This window comes from Pteropus alecto, unplaced genomic scaffold (assembly GCF_000325575.1).
Source record: "Pteropus alecto unplaced genomic scaffold, ASM32557v1 scaffold402, whole genome shotgun sequence".
In the NCBI taxonomy this organism is placed as follows: domain Eukaryota; kingdom Metazoa; phylum Chordata; class Mammalia; order Chiroptera; family Pteropodidae; genus Pteropus; species Pteropus alecto.
This window is the reverse complement of record NW_006432940.1, coordinates 514,192-531,717: the sequence shown is the minus strand read 5'-3', so window position 1 is coordinate 531,717 and position 17,526 is coordinate 514,192. Positions and strand designations below refer to the sequence as shown.

General features: G+C 36.4%; 1 protein-coding gene across 4 annotated transcripts; it reads right to left on the bottom strand.

The window, feature by feature from the left end:
• Nucleotides 1–8,745: 8,745 nt before the first annotated feature.
• On the bottom strand, nucleotides 8,746–16,660 carry ZNF214 (zinc finger protein 214). Of its 4 annotated transcripts, none has more exons than XM_015586015.2 (5): nucleotides 16,526–16,660; nucleotides 15,994–16,051; nucleotides 15,338–15,422; nucleotides 12,004–12,165; nucleotides 8,746–10,883 (listed from the first exon to the last, which is right to left on the bottom strand). In XM_015586015.2, the coding sequence occupies exons 4-5, from the start codon at nucleotides 12,128–12,130 to the stop codon at nucleotides 9,190–9,192; spliced, it is 1,821 nt and encodes a 606-aa protein (XP_015441501.1). In that variant the 5' UTR covers nucleotides 12,131–12,165; nucleotides 15,338–15,422; nucleotides 15,994–16,051; nucleotides 16,526–16,660; the 3' UTR covers nucleotides 8,746–9,189. The 4 variants fall into 4 exon arrangements, with proteins under 4 accessions (XP_015441501.1, XP_006907619.1, XP_015441502.1 ...); XM_006907557.3 differs by having other exon boundaries at nucleotides 16,376–16,653; XM_015586016.2 differs by lacking the exon at nucleotides 15,994–16,051 and having other exon boundaries at nucleotides 16,376–16,653.
• Between the last annotated feature and the right edge of the window lie 866 nt (nucleotides 16,661–17,526).

Below are 17,526 nucleotides of genomic sequence, written 5' to 3'. Positions count from 1 at the left end.
TCTGACACATCAAATGCAATAAATTCTAATTCCAGGGATGAAGGATTCCCAACTATGAGTGCTCAGGTTTTCTAAGAGTCAAATTGTGAAATTTCAGCATCGGCATTCATCATAGATACAGTGATTCGCTTTTAAATAGGGATATAGATCCCACTCTTCTCCCACCATTCACATTAATATATTTTTAATTGTGCAACAGTTTGAAATTTTTTCAAAAGGAGAATCTTGCTTTTTCCTATCCTTAAACTAAAAAAGGAAGGTTATAACTCTTAGAGGCCTGTTCAAAGATAAACTATGGAAAAATCCATTCGAAAATCCAGTGGCAATAAATACTTGCAAAAATTTGCATGTCTGTGTGTGTTTACGCATGTGAATGCAGTCTTACCAAGCACAGCAGATACTGACCAGACCTAAGCAATTATTTCAAAAGCAACAAAACCTAGCAAAAACTAACTTTGGCAGGGAGAGGGGTGGCGATTGGTGGTGGTGCATATTCACCAGTAGCCTGATAACCTAAAAGTGTGTACTGATGGGCAACTGCCCTACTGGAAGATGACAGGAGAGTAAGGGAAGCTTTTGCCCACTGGAAGATAAAACCAAACATATCTAGTTTAATACTTAAATATGAATATTATAGAAGAAAACTTAAATATGTATATCATGAAATGGTTGAGGGAAGAAAGGGAAGAGGCTATTAGAAGATTAAGCTACCACAGATAACCTTCCTTTATATCTTCATGGATGTAAATGGTAACATCTCACTGGGTTTAACTTCTGAAATTGTATACTTTTTTGGAGTTGATAAAAATCTAAATGTTCTGCATCAGCTACTATTTGGCTCTTTAATTCTAAAATAATTCCTTCACGTTCACTATTAGTGGATAATACATAAGTGGAAAGAAACTGACATGAGGACTACCTGCAGAATGTACATGACTTGATGCTGTTTTAAAGTTTTATTTCTTGTCAATTTAATTATGAACATAGTTACTAAAATAGAGTGCTGATAGTTTAAAGAGGAAGGGAATTTTTCAGTCAAGTTTTTCTTCCTGTGAATCAGTTTTCATATACCAGCAACTGAAAATATTATTTCTGCATAGGGCACCTGTAACCATTTTAATGGATTTTTGCTCCTAAACCTCCAAATTCTAATTTTTTTTTCCCCCTCTGGGTGTATTTGGAATCATTTGAAGATATGGCGAACTTATGGTGGTGCTGTCTCTTCAGTAACATCATCTCTTAAATATTTATAGAATGTAAATGCTGTACTAGAATCTGGAGACACTCCAGGAACTCATAATACCTAAATATCACACAAGGTGGCAGGCACTAGACAAATGACGTGAAAGCATAGGATTCCAGAGACCAGATTTGGCAAAGTTTAAGCCTCCAGCGTGGAGTCAAAAATATCGGGGATGACTGTGAAACTGCATTTCGAGTTGAGACGAAACACTTGCGGACCTGAGTCCTGGCTGTGAAAGGTTCCCTGTCCATCCCTCCTTTTCCGTGCACTTCTCCTGGGGAAAGGGCAAAATGGTGAGAAGGCTAGAGAGGAAAGGAGTCTAGAAATCATCCTTTGTATATAGTCTGAAGAGATAAGCTAGGAGATCTTCAGTGTGTGCTTCTACAATTCGTAGCTTCAGCCTATCCACAAAAGCTAGAAATCAAATCTGACCCTCTCTCTGCTCTCCCTCGAAAGCCGCTTCAATCTGAGAGGGCAGGGAAGGCTGAACTGCCTGCCGTGGCAGGAACAACACTGAAGGCCACGCTTAAGTAACTCGCACACTGTGTACCCTGGGAGCTCATCCCAGCTTGAAGGCACCTGCCCGTGGGGCGGGGCCGCGCCGGGGCGGCCAGAAGTGGAGCCTCCCAGAACCTGCGGAGTATTCTTGGGCTGCGACCACCTTCCCCTGCGGGCGCAGTGGGGGTTCCGCCAACTGGGTTTCTCTAACAGGGTAGGTTCACAGAGTCTACGTTCCTGGCTGCTTTGCAGACTCCAGAATCCACAAGCTTTCACAGGAAAACTGGGTAACTGTTAACGTTTTGGAGCTTCTCTTCACTTTATTATTGAGGTGTACGATAACTTCTGTTCCTCAGTACCATGAAAACCGCTTGCCACTTGGTGCCGGAAGACTTGGTGATATTTCCCACTGGCCTCTCCACTTGATATCTTGGGTCTAATCATGAACCGTTGAGCCATAATTTTTCAACTATAGAGTATGTTTAGTAGGACCTTTCCTGAAGTGACTGAAATGAGAACAGATTTTTGAGAAGACTTCCCAGAATCGGTGTGCTGTGAAAATTAATACTTTATTATGTGGTAGGCACTTTTTAGAGCTAAAATATAAATTCAGTTAAGAGCCCTTAGGACTCTTGTTATTTCAACCCCTATAATCTACAGCTAAGGATACTTAAACTCAGAGAGGTCAATTAGTTAGCCTAATCCCGTACCATCAGATCCTGAATCAAAGGCCAGCAAATTCTTAAACTGTTTCAGCCACTATGCTTTTCAGTTCACCAGGAAACTTTTTCAAAGACTGGCAAAGTTCTGACTCGTTTGCCAATTAATTTTAATGTTTGGTGACAGACATTTGCACAGATGACTCATGGTGATCTGTATATATTCTAAATTCTAGGGCCTGAGATGAACAAAAACACACCATTGCGTTACCTTTTGGACTGGCTTGTATAGTTTTTCAGCCTCTGCATAGCCTAGTATGATATTCAGGAGATATTAGGATTTAATCAATTAATTTGGTAAGCGTTTCTGACGGGATCTGCCTAACTAATAATTGACCTACCAGGATTGCTAATGACAGTCTGCATTACTCCCGGTTCACACTGACCAGATGATTATAAAAGTTTGTTGACGTTAGGTAGAAATACACCCTGTCTTCATAAAGACCGATCTGAGCTCAGGCAGCCTAGCTCTTAACCACTAGGCAATACTTATTCCTAAGATTTTGCATATTTTGCTCACTGTTCTCAAAACACTTTTAACCTCCCCCCAACCCCACCCCATCACCACCACCTCATTTCAATTTATTCTGAACTAAGATTAGGACCACTCTCTCTGGAAAGTCTCCCCTAACTCCTCTCCAAGGCTGGGCTTGACCATTCCATGGTACAGTCTGAGCTTTATATTATCCAAATAAAAATACCCTAGATCTTTAGGCATAGCTCAAACCTCAACATGAAATCATTAATCTGGACAGACTGATTTCACTGTCTCTAAATCACTGTGCTCAGCTACAAGTTATTATAAGCAATTCCTCTTGTCTGTAAACTATTTTGGCCTTTAATCTCTTAAAACACTATCTAAAGTCCAATTTTAAAACTATGCCCTGATATAGTCATCACACTCAAAATATATTCAAAATTTGATTTCTCTCATCTCCACTTTTAACATTGTGTTAACATCTGATATCTCTTAGGCATTACTGCAGTACATCCTTATTAGACTTCCTGCTTTGGCTCTAACCTTTACCCTTCATTCAATTCTTAACACAGCATTCAGAGTGAGTCTCTTAAAGTTAGAGATCATGTCACTTAAAACCCTCCAATGGCATTTCACACTACCCTTAACCTTGGTTTCCCCTCCCGCGCCCCCCCCTGCCCCCGCCCCCAGGGAGTATGTTTTCCTAATTTACTCTGGTGAGCACACTGGTAAGGGAAAAATAAAATCGACAGTTAAGGAAACTGCCTTCTATTATCAAACCTCATTGACACCACCTAATTGTCTAGTCTACTGATGACCTTCATTCCGGCTCATTCTCTTCCTCTCACTCTACAACATATCAATCTCCACAGTGTTGTTAAAGTCATCTTTTCAAAATGATAGTGTTGCTTCTTTGTTTAAGCTTCTTTGATGTTTCTCCATGACCAACAGAAATTTTCTAGCTCGACATAGGAAGTCTTTCCTGATCTGGCCATCCCTCTCCTTCCACTTTATACTCCAACAGTGTCAGGCTACTTGTATACATCATGTAATTTCATTATTCCATTTCTTTGTGCAATTTATACCTTCTCTTCCTATCTTTTAACCCAATAATTGAACATAGAAAGTTATAAAAATTACCTAATAGAAAACTTCATACATAATGACATTTATGGCAGTTCAATTCATGATATAAAAATGAAAACAGTGGGAGACCACCTAGCAAGACCAGGTGCTGTAGGTGTAAAAAATAAAAAATAAGAGATTGTAAGTTGACAAGATCCTTGCAATCTGTGAGGTCAACCAAGGGTTGCCCCACCTAAAAAAAAAAATGAAAATAGTCTAAATCCCTAATAATATAATTATTATAATACAGCCACACAATGGAATATCATGTAACATTTTAAGTTGTATGTAAAAAGGTGAGTTTTATTTTGTATGAAAATAAGACACCAATAAAAGTATAAAAAATACAGAAAAGTTTGAAGAATATAAAGATAACCATAATCCATCATATCAGAGACCCACTAACAACATTTTTGAATGTACCCAATATTTTCCTCATGGAACTATCCATATAAATATTTATAAATACCCCATATGCAGTTCTTTTGTACTTTTCACTTAACACTATAACTTTAGTCTTATCATTATAATATTCTTGGAAAATGTTTTAATTACTGCATAACATTCCATCAAAGAGATGCATCATAATTTATTTGACCTTTCCCCTATTTTGAGGAGAGGGCAACATAAAAAATACTGCAATAAATATCATGAATGTTTATCTTTGTTTGTGTTCTAATGTAGTGTAGAAGCTTGGCCCAATCCCACAACTTTCTGGGTAAACCTATTTGAACATCAACCTTTAATAACCATATTATATGCCTTATCACCCCATCCCTGGGCTTGTCTGAAGTTACCAGAGTGACCATCTGATACAAAGCTAGCCAATCCAAAGGCTTACTAGTAGCCAATGGCTTAGTCTGGACTCAGAGGCTTGTTCAGAGGTAGTGATTGAGTCAATCATCTTCTCTCATTCAGAAATTTAAACAGTGATCCAGAAGTAAACAGGTCAGTCTGTAGAGAGAAAAGAATTGGATACCTAAAGAGAAGCAAATAAGTTCTTGAAAGAGTAGCCTAATTGTCTAATGGCTTTGTAGAGCAAGTTCCCATATTGAGGCATCTGTCTTTGGATTTTGTGTGTGTGTGTGTGTGTGTGAGAGAGATTTAAACATAATGTAATATAACTGTTAAAAAATGAGATAACCTGAGTGGATCTTTGTTCTTTGCAAATAGAAGTTATCTAATAGTATGTAACTTTTTTCCCATAGTATATATTCCTAGATATGAAATCAATGTAGGAAAGAGTAGCAACAGTTTTAAGGCTCATGATTTGCCAAATAGCTTTTCCAAAAAATCTGTATCAGTTTACACTCAACATAAGTAGTGTATGCATCCATCACTCTGTATTCTCACTGAAAATAGCTTTTAATTTTTACTAAAAGTGGTATTTCATTAATCTGTTGATTTCCTTTGCCAATTTTTTACTAGATCTTATTTATAAAAGTTCATAACTGTAATAATCATGACAATATTTTTCCTGTTGTTGCATGACTTCCATATGTTCTTAACCTGCAGTTTAAAATTTTTTATGTGGTCAAATTCCTAGGTATTTTTTCTAGGTTCTTCTATTTCATCTAACTCTCAAAAAATGTATGTGTGTATATGTTTTCAACTATATAAAAAACCCGCTTAGTGAATTTTAAACATTTTATGTTTAAAGTATTAGAACATCTTTTTTTTAAAAAAATGAAATCTTGTGCTAATCTTGCATATGAATCATATAAAAATGAGGTTAGATTTGTGGTGTTTTTATTTCTGATACATCAGCCTTCATGAAACCATACGAGATTCTTGGCACACTACTTGAAAACTTGTGCTTCAATCAATATATTACACACACACACACACGATGCAAGTTATGAAAGCCTAATTTTTTCACCAAAGAAATAATTTCCTCAACACTATTTACTGAATAATCTTTCTGCTAGTCATTGCTCTTTATCATATATAAAGTATATAAGCATATGTACCAATTAAATATTATTTATACATATGTAATCCATACACTGGTCTATTTCCAAGCTATCTAGTAACTGAGCATTCTGAACATTTTTCCCAACATGCGATCAAGTTCTCCCTTATTTTAACTTCAATATATCATTTATTATATGTAGGGCAATCTCATTGATCTTTCTTATAATTATCACTGCTATTATCCAATGTCTATTTTTCTTAAAAGATTTTAGAATCTCTTTTTTATTTCAAATGTCATTGGGATTTTGATGAAATTTGACATAAACCTATAAATTTACTTAGGAACAGTCCTTCTTTAAAAAAAAAAGACTTCTTTATTCAAGTCCTCTTTTATTTTCAATTAAATGTTTTGTTTTTCATTATTTTCATTCTATATTTTTATTTTTTCACTTTAAGACATTTTAGTGTTATCACAAACCCTATTTTCTACAGCCATGTTATTTTCTGATTACAAGAGTTTAAGAAAATATGTTTTTATATTTTTACTCACCTTAATGGGTTTAATTAGTTCATTTTTTAACTTATAAAAACATATTGTAGGCATTCCTTTATGTTTGCCTAACCTGTTCTTTCATATCAATAAAATAAATTAATATTGAGCAATTGATCAGTAATTAATCAATAAATAACATCAAGGGTTTTTAAAACTTTTTAATGGAGGACTTAACCTATTTTGATAAATTTGGTTTTCTCTCATCTCAGTTCATGGTCTCTAATTTTTTAGGCCACCATCTTGTTTCTTTGTTTTGTCTTGTTATAGGGACTGAATATTCTTTGCTTTTATTTTCTCCTGTTTTGAAAGGTATGTTTTTAGTTCTATTGCAATTTCTATTGTTGTAGAAAATGTTATACCTTTATTTCTTGAATTGTTAGTGTCAAGAAGAAAATGTAATAGTTCCTGCTACTTAAGATCAAAAGTGTAGCACACTTTCTTCTGCTGTCCTTTCCCCATAGGGTTGTTGGATTTAGCAAATAAAAACACAGGATGCCTAGGTAAATTTGAATTTCATATAAATACTAGGAAATAATTTTTAGTATAAGTCCCATGCAATATTTGGAACATATGTATATTAAAAATTATTCATATTTATCTGAAATTCAAACTTAAATGGGTGTCATGTATTTTATTTGACAACTCTACTCTCCCACCCAAACTTTACATATAATCAGTTATTATACTCAGCATTTGTATATTATTTTCTTGCACAACTACTTAAAAGTTTTGAAGTTTTATAAACAAATTGTTATTCAGACTTAATGTCATGTTTAACTAATTTTAGTATTCATTACCAATCCTTTTATACCATGACTTCCACATTCTTGAACTTTTAAAAAGGCACACGTATGATGTTTTCTGTTTTCTTGTCTATTACCTGCACATATAAGACAATAAAAAAAAAAAACTGCAGGTGATAAAAGATTTTTTTAATCTCACAATTCAGAAGTCGTTCTATTGTCCTTTGACATTTACTGTTGCCAAGGTCTTTATCCATCCTCCCTTTTGGGTTTTGTATACAACCAGAATTTTTCTATTCATATTCTTTTTTCCCTAAGCTGTTTCAAAGCATGGTTTTTGTATTTGTTTTCCCTAAAATCTAGTGAGCATGTATACTTTTAGCTCAGGAACAGTTTCTTAATTTGATTGATTCTATTCCAAACATCATTTTCCTTAGAAACACCTTTAATTCTTACGTTGGAATCTCTATTTTCAGCACTTTGTCTTTTCTCTCATTGTTCCCACCCCATTATCCTCTACTTAAACATTTAAGACCATCTTAAGTTTATTCATTACAGTATTTGATATTCTGCAGTGTCAATTCTTCTCCTTATTGCCTTTTACTTTGATAATAGTATTTTAAATTTCCATATAGTCCTTCATTTTGTATATTTTTCTTTACTTTAGAGGTTCTTCTACATGTGTGGATTTCTACTCGTTTTATTGATTTCAGGTTTTGTCATGCTACTTAAGACACCAATTTTTTTGAAAAGTTTTTTAGGACACCAAAATAGTTCATTTTTAGGGCTATAGGATTTTAAATCTTTATAATGATATTCCTTTCTTTGGTATTACAATTTCCTCTTATTTCCCCAAACAGGTCTCCTTAATTTTTCTTGGGAAGTGAAATCCAAACGTATTTATATATTAGAAGTTAGGACTTGTGAATTCCTATTGAGTCTACTCCATTTTTATAATGGCCAAGATCTCTTATGTAATTAGCTTGAGTTCATTTTTGTACATAGCTCTGAGTTCAACTCCATATTTAGCAGATATTTCTCTATTACCTATTCTACTGAGATTAAATTAAATTCTACTGCTTGGATCTCTAATTCTGAACTGATGAAATATCTTCAATTTCTAGCATTCACTTCTATCAGCTTTTGTCAACATCTTTCACACTTAAACTAAATCTTGTACTTCTTGTTACTCAGTGTCTGAATCTATGAATAAATGTGAAAACTAGGGAGAGGAATGGGTGAGAGTACATTGCAGTAACCTTAAAGTACAGCATCTTTGCAACAAAAGGATGGTTCCTGAATTTTTTTGGTCGACACAGATATCATCTCTAAGATATCGTATCCTGGATTAAAGGTCATTCAGTGTTTTCCTACGTGTTGTCGTAATTGAATTATACTGGTCCTATAGTTAATTCATCCACATTTGAGCAACAGGCTGTCTACTAGTTTGAGTTTCAAGTTTTGTGTTTTCGTTTTTTTTTTTTTTCCTGTAGCTTCCTAGGGACTTTACAGGAGAGTCAAGACACTATTTCATAGCTAGCTAGCCAATTTCAGTTCAAACCAAAATGTAAGTAAATTGTTTTGAAGTCATTAAAACACAAAGTCGAACATACAGTATGATTTCATGCACAATAAAATGCACAGAAAAAAAGACATGAAACGGGATGAATTTTCTCCTCAAATCTTTTATACATTTTATAATGACCATGTATAATATTTATAGTAGCAAAAAAACACTTTAATTTTAAATATATAGAAATCCTTCTAAGGACCTCCTCTTGAAGCAAATGATTCTTAGCTGGTGTTAGGGGAAACTGTAAATGTTGCTTGGGATTACTTGGGTTATAGAATTTTCTTCCCAGCAGCATTTATTGGGCTTAAGGTTTTGACTAAAGCTGTTAACTAAATGAACAGAATTATAAGTTTTCTCTTCTGTGATTATTGTAAAGATGTGAATTGTGATCAAATCTCCTGTAGTACTCATGGCATTTATGGGGTTTCTCTCCTGTGTGAACTCTTTGATGAATTCGAAGAGCTGAGCTATGACTGAAACCCTTACCACACTTAGCACATTGGTAAGGCTTCTCTCCTGTGTGGACCCTCTGATGAATGTGAAGATTAGAGCTATGACTAAAGCCTTTTCCACAGTCATCACATTTATAGGGTTTTTCTCCTGTATGGACTCTCTGATGAATGAGAAGATGTGAACGCTGACTGAATCCCTTACCACACTGTTCACATTTATAGGGTTTCTCTCCAGTATGTACTCTTTGATGAGTGTGAAGCTTTGAACTCTTGCTGAAGCCCTTCCCACATTCATGACAAGTATAGGGTTTCTCCCCTGTATGGACCCTCTGATGAATGCGAAGATCTGAGCTGTGACTGAAGTCCTTCCCACAGTCATCACATTTATAAGGCTTCTCTCCTGTGTGCACTCTCTGATGAATTTGAAGATTCGAGCGCTGGGTAAAGCCCTTACCACAGTCATCACATTTATAGGACTTCTCTCCTGTGTGGACTAACTGATGAATTCGAAGATTAGAGCTCTGACTGAAGCCCTTACCACACTCGTTACATTTATATGGTTTCTCTCCTGTGTGGACTCTCTGATGAACATGAAGTACTGAACTCCGACTAAAACTCTTACCACACTGATCACACTTAAAAGGCTTCTCTCCTATGTGAAGTCTCTGATGAATATGAAATAATGGATTTCTACTGAGGTCCTTACCACACTCAAATTTATAGAGTTTCTCTTCTGTATGGACTCTTTGATGATTGTGAAGACTAGAGATCTGACTGAAGCTCTTTCCACATATATTACATATATAAAGAAACTTCCCTGTGTGGACTCTCTGATGAAAGTGAACACTTAAGCTCTGACTGAAGTTACTGTTAACTTCATCACATCCGTACAGCTTCTTAACTACATGGATTCTTGGATGTCTGTATAGGTCTGATTGCTGAGAGAAACATGCTGTACTGATGGAGCACTGATACAACTTTTCTCCAAGTTGACTTCTCTTGTGGAGAACACACTGTGAGTTCCAATAATAAATTTCTTTACATTTATTACATCCACAGTATTTTTCTTCCATAGAGTCTTTCAGTAGGTCATTTTGGCATATCTCTTCAATGTACTCTGGAAGGGTATCCTCTATTGGGACATAAGAATGCTGGACTATGAGCTTCTTTTCTTTTTCCATGGAGAGATTTTTCCTGGATATGCCAAGATGGTATCTGCTTCCTTGAAAACCATGTGACTCACTCACATAGAATTTTCTACTGTAATCTTGAGTGTGTTTTGTTTCCAAGGACTGCCAAGGTATAAACTTTGTATATGTTAAGTTCCTAGGACTTCTGCCTTCAAAAGTTAGTTCACAGTTCCCATAGCTTGGTACTTGTGTGGAGAATATTAACCATTCTCGATAATGGGAAAAGTCTTGTTGCTTTAGGTCTTTGGAATCTAGCCCTTGAATGGTATCCACATACTTTCGGTTCTCAAATAACTGAGTGCTAGCATTCTTCCAACCTGGCCAGCAGGAAAGATTTTCATGTTCTAAATATCTAAATCTTTCTTTGGGAGATTTGTAGCTCTCTTTCCAGTTTCCTAGAAGTATAAACAGATAATCCAGTGGTGAGATAAAGACTGTGTTTAAAAATTTCCAAGTATCTCAAATCAATGACCTCCAGAATTATAGGGATATATGTGTGAGTTAGAGGGGAGAGAAGGGTTATGACGGGCTGCTCCAAATTTGGGTCTGAAATTCATTTGTTTGTTTATTCCTATGTGTATTCATTCACTCATTCATTCATTCCATAAAGTATCTTGAGCATCTACTACTTATTCTTGGAAATAAGAGTAAGGCTAACTGCTTTACGGAAATTGTCTTTAAGACTGAGATTTAATTAGATTACTCTATTTGGGCCATTATTATAAAAAATAAAACACCTTTTTTTTGTTTCGATTTTTCTGTTCCAGAATAGTATCATAGATTGTATTTTAAAAATGGCTGTATTAACTCTTTAATCTACATCTTTGGGCATTTACCTTCCACAGTGACTTTAGGCTTGGCTATTCATTTGCTTTGGTCACTGGGACAATAGCAAAAGTGATATAAGCAGAGACTTGAAAAGTGCTTGGGGCTTTTACCTCTCTCTTGCTGGTTTTGAAAATCCTGTGACTATCACTACATAAATGAGCCTGGGCTAGCCTGTTTGAAGAGGGACATGTGGTCAGCCCATTCCCATTATCCCCACTGATACTGACCAACTACCAGACATGTGAGTCAGACTGTCCAGCATAATCTTAGACCGTCCAGCCCCAACCAACTGACTCCATGATAGAAGATAAATGTAACCAATTAGAAGCATAAAAAATAATAATTCAAGTCTCTAAGTTTGGGGTAGTTTGTTATACAGCAAAAGCTAACCTATACAAATAGTATGAAGAGAGAATATAGGATGACTCAAAACTGATTATGTGTGGAGATCTATGCTTTAAGTGTAATCCAGAAAATATGAATAACAATCACAAATACCTATAAGTTACATAGCCTAGGTGTCTTGAAAGATGTCTTGCTTTGCTTATCTTCTATTTGTCATCTGATTTAAGACCCATTTTTGAGACTATTTCTTCTACCTCAGTACAACGCCTAGATAAAGAACCAAAATACTCAACAAAATTGGTCCCAGAAGAAACTATTCCCTAACAGCTGGGATAACTTTACCTACTGACATGACATTTGTGTAGTTCTCCCACATGACCTCTCTGTAGAGCTTTTTTTGAGAAAAATCCAAGAATGTCCACTCCTCCCAAGTAAAAATAACAGTCACATCTTCAAATGTTACTGCCATCTGGTCAAAGATCAGGCTTTTCAGAAAGAAGAAATCTAAATGAGAAGATGAACAAAGAAAAAGACATTCATCAGGTAATATGAGTGGCAAATAAAATAGAAAAAGAACTTCAATAATGAAGAAAATCAACAAAGGTGAGAGGAGACATAATAATAGCAATCAAATGGCTAAATAATATATCCAGTCTTTGAACCCTATCACTATCATAAGAAACATAGCATTTATCTGCTAACCACTGGGCTAACTACTTCATAAGTATGTCAAGTAATCCTCACAGCAGTCCTATCTTATAGATATTATTATTATCTCCATTTTATAAATTAGTAAACAATGTTTGTAAAAGATTAGGTAAATTCCCAAGATCCATGCCTTAACCACGAAACAGTAATTTAGTGCTTTTTATTACTATGTTTTCAAATGTTAAAATTTTTAAAGATAAGTCTAACACAAGTGAATACATAAATAAAATAAGAAAATTGGGATGCTTAGAAACCCAGACTACAAGATTGAAAACCGGTGTTAGTGTGGAAAATAAATGAACTCACTGGTCCCTCATTTTGTAAAAAGTACAGAAAAATAAAAATCTAACATTATGCTAAAGAAGCCACTGACAGAAGAATATATATAATATATAAAGTTCCATTTATATATGTTCAAAATTAGGCAAACTAAACAATCTTGTTTAGAGATACAGACATAGGTAGTTAAGACTACCCACCCCTTCCCCCAAAAAGCTAAGGAATAATAAACACAAGATTTGAGAGATTTGAGATAGCAGTTGCCTTTTTAGGAGAAGAAGGCAATGTAATTGTGGGATCATTGGGAGGCTTTTAAAAGTATTTTCTAGTTTAGATGGTGGGTGTCCATGTTATTGTATTTTAAATTGTACATGTCTTTGAATATATTCTTTTGCATTATGTAATACATTACAATAAAAATTCAAGTTTATTAACATGTAAAATCCAATTACATAATTTAGAAAAAGCCTGGGCATATAAATAATAATCACTAAAAGTTATTTTTAAAATAACATTTACGACAGTAATTTAAAAATATAAATTCCTAAAAATTAACTTAACAAAAACACTTAAAACCTATATAAAGACAGCTTTAGAATTTAGAACTACTCTACAGTCTTAGGTAGGAGAAATAAATATAATTTTGTTCTCACTAAACTAATCTATATTTTTAATGAGCTCGCAATGACGATACTAACAAATTTGGGGGAAGGGGAGAGGAGGTATCTGACAAACTGATTTTCAAGTGCTTTCATGAGAAAAAGAAAAATTGTGAAAAAGGAATAAAGAGGGGAGACTAACCCAGTGGTATATTAAAACTTTAATAAGGCCACTGTAATTATAACACCATGGGGTTGACACAAAAATAGAGAAGATCAATGGAAAAGAGTAGAAATCTGGAAATGGGCTCAAATATAGCAATGTATTCTAAACATGGTAAAGGTGATATCAAATTCGTGGGGGAAAAGATGGCAATTTAATTAATGATGCTGGGACAATTGACTAGCCATCTGGCCCCGTGCCCCCCCCAATTTTTTTTTCAAGCTACACTCCCTGGCTCAATTTCTTGTTTCTCAGTGACCTGAAAGAATTATATTGGATATGCATTGTTTCAAATAATAACTAACATAATAGTGATTAATTGTTAGTGAGTTCTATTTGTTAAGCAGTATACTGTTTTTTACATGAATGATCTTATTTAATCTTCTTAATAACTCTATATAGTAGGTTCTATTTTCCTACTTCAGCTGAGAAAAAGGTTAAGTAACTGAATCTAGTTTTATAACCAAGAAGTTGTAGAGGTATGAAACAAGTTTAGGTAGTGGGTCCAGAGGCTGTATTTTGTCCAATATGCTATACAAATAAAACATACTGAAAGGTTAATATAGTCAATATCTAATAGTTACTATATGTAACTTTTATTTCCTTTTTTTCCAAAATAGAAATCATTATAATGTTATTCTGTGGAATATTCCCAATACGTAAGCTATCTTTTCCTTATGCTCACTGAGTGAAAAAAGAAAGGCTACATTCCTCTTCATTATAACTTAAATGTACTGCATATAAAGGAACAAAATTAAATACATTCTGATACCAGTATAATAATTGAGAAATGGGTCCATGAAACAGGACAGCCCCCAAACTGATCTGTGTTACATCTGTGTATGTGCCTGCATGCGTGCGTGTGTGCATGTGTGTGTGCATAAAGAATTCAGTAATTTGGATATGAAAAAGTAGCACTACAATCAACGGAGAAAGGAAATGTTACTAGAAAAATATAATAACCAAGTGGAAAGAAAAGAATGTTTAAGTTTCAGAGTTAAACATTTAAAATACTTGAAACAATTTTTAATAAATGAAAATAATTATGTATTAGATTTGGGGATGAAGAAGACCTTTCAAAGCATAAACCTATACAAATAAAAAGAAAGAAGATTTCACTTTATGCAAATTTTTTAAATTTCAAAATTTTTAAAATAATTTATATACATATATCCTAGATAAACTCATGTGTGTACATTTGTACATATGTATGCATATATATTAGTGTTTTTACAGATTAGTGAGTGTGTATATAAATATTAGATAAGAGACTGTTAAGTCAATAATGGCTGCCTCTGGCTGATGTGCAGGGGACTCTGAATGCTGCACAAGAATAAGAAACCGATTAAATTTTAACAGCTCTCCACAATGTGGCCTCACCTTATATATTCATATATGCCGTAATGCAACTAGCCCAATTTCCATATTTGTCCCCTCAAATTCTGCCTGAGATTAAATGATGGTTTTTCTGTCTGGAGTGATATCTTCCTGTATATAATGATTATTCAAATCTGAGTTTCTGTTCCCATATTTTAAGTGCCTCTCATTCTAGCAGTTTAATGTCCAATAACTTTAGAAATTAATACTAACTTCATATGGTCTATTTCCTCAATGTTAAGGAAAGACATTCTTGTATTTATCTCAGAACACAAAGACAAATATGAGTTATAGAGTAGAGGTGAATGACTAAGTAAATGGTGGGAAAAGACAGTGGGAGGCAGTGTTCTGCTGTATTGGAGGCTTACCAGGCAAGTGAGAAACATCTATTCTGTCTGGTCCATCCATTTCCATGGCCACTGCTACTACTCCCACTACTCATGGAGAATTAAGGGGCATTTTATAAATGAGAAAAGACAATCCTACTCACCTGGGTTCAGACAATGAGGAAAATAGTGAACATTCCTTCTTTGTGCTCCTCTTTTGGGTAAGGATGGAATGTTGCAAAGGCTGAGCTGTGGGAGAAGAAGGAGGAATGAAAGACATGACAGACTGGGCATGACTTAAAGTTCCCAAAAACACTACAATATCCCCAAATACCCTACAAAGAGGTCAGAAAGAACCCAAGAACATTTCTGTTCTCTTTCAAGAACCAGGAGAGTTATGAGGACTGGCACCAGGACCTTATTTCTGACCCTCTAGAAACTTCAAAGATACAATTCTAATTTAAACATGAAAACACAGAATTTGATCTCGGTTTAGCCCTTCCAGGGATGCAGATGCTCTCTATGTAATTTAACCTCTCTGAGCCTCAAGGCTTTCCTAGTTTATTATTAACAAGAACAATAAAAATAATAGAAATAATAGCAGGGTAGTTAAATAGTTTCTATTCTTTATTTTTCTTATTTTGTCCACCAATTAGGTAGACAGATAATTCCATTGCTCTCTCCTATTGTTACAACAGAAATACTGGATTTTCTACCAGAGTACCTAGAGTCTTAGAGAAGTATCAACTCTGTCACCAACCACTTCTGGAACTTTGAAAAGGACAAAACTATAGACCTCGCAGGGCCGCACTTTACTCACCTGTAAAACTGGGGCATGAGCCTTTGCCACCCAGATCCAGCCTTGCTAACACAGGTCCCTGAGGAAAATAAGCAGTTAAGAGCCCTCTTTTTCTAGAGAGAAAACCGATTCATGAGCGTCCCAAAAGCAGGCCAAGCGCGCCACGGATTCACATGTTCAAGCGGGATCTGTTTGTTTCAGGGTCACGATCTGCAAGGCCTCGGCTCCTGCAGCGAAGACGCGCGTATCCTCGGTTGCGCGTCCAGACCCTAGACCCAAGCTGCGCCCCCAACACCTCCCAACCCCGAGCACCCAGGCCTCTGAGCCCAAGCTGCCTTTGCTCTCTTCTCCCCTTCCCCTTATTCAGTTTTAACATGGGGAGGCTCGTCTGTGAAGAACTCACACTGGTGTCTCCGGGATTTCTAAGCCGTAACTGCTTCTCAGCCCTGACCCTTTTCTGCCACTCTTTTTTCTGCCACTCCTCCTTCAGCTACAGTTCTCCTCGCCCTTGTCCGCTTCTGGCTGGGTGCTCCCGAGGGTCCGTGTCACTTACAGAGCCTCTAAGGTGGACGGAGACAGACCAAATCACTCCGTGTACTCAAACAATGGCCGCAGCCCAGCTAGACCAAAAGAGCCTCAGGCCTTGGAGTAGACACTTCGTTTGTTTCCATGGAGACGTGAGGGGGCGGGAAAAGCGCAGGAGAACGTGGCTCCTGATTGGCCAGAAAGATCGAGAGGCCGTCCGGCGCTGCGCCACCAGCGCTCTAGGGCGGGAGCGTTGTGCGCTCGCGCGCTCTGAGCCGAGGTTGGGGCGGTACCAACGCATACTAAAGAAATAAGATTATTCTAGGTGCTTTACAGCCCCTAAGAAGCGGGCAGAGCTGGGGGTTCAGGAAAATGAGCGGCCGACCTCGGAGAATTCTGGGACCCTCACAACCCGCGAGTGCGGAACCCCTCAATAGGAAGGTGGCGAAACCCTTGCTGTCGAGTCCGCTTTGTGGACAAGAGGTGGTTGTTCATGCTGTTTGGCGCCCTGGACAGAATGGGCACCCCATTAACTCTTGCACTACCATCGTCCCTAAACTCGAGATTGGAATCAGAAGAAACCTTTCAAGTTCCAGTTTACGGTTGCGGGGGCCCGCTTTGCTCCTGCTGACTCACTAGTCAGGTCAGGCTTTTCTCCGTCCTCTCTTCCTGCCAATTTCTGGGCTTCTCGGGTGACTCCAAGCAGAGAGGAAACGCAAGGTGGGACTGAGGTGGAGCCAAGAGAAGGAGCCCCTTCTTGGTATCCTGGGAGCAACAGAAAGCCATCCAAACACTTGTTCTTCTCTTAGTCGTTGAGTGTTATCTTGGGAAACTTCATTTCCTTAAGCACTTTCCCTCAAACTCGGGCTGAATCCGTAGTATTCAACAATTTAGTATGCAAGGAGCTCTTCTTAGGGTAGTCTTTAAAAGCAAGGGACTCCTTGGGTTCTAATCTGACTTACTGGTGATGTGGCCTTAGCTAAACGACAACTTTTTGTGTGTGTGTCAGCATCCCAACCTATAATGCTT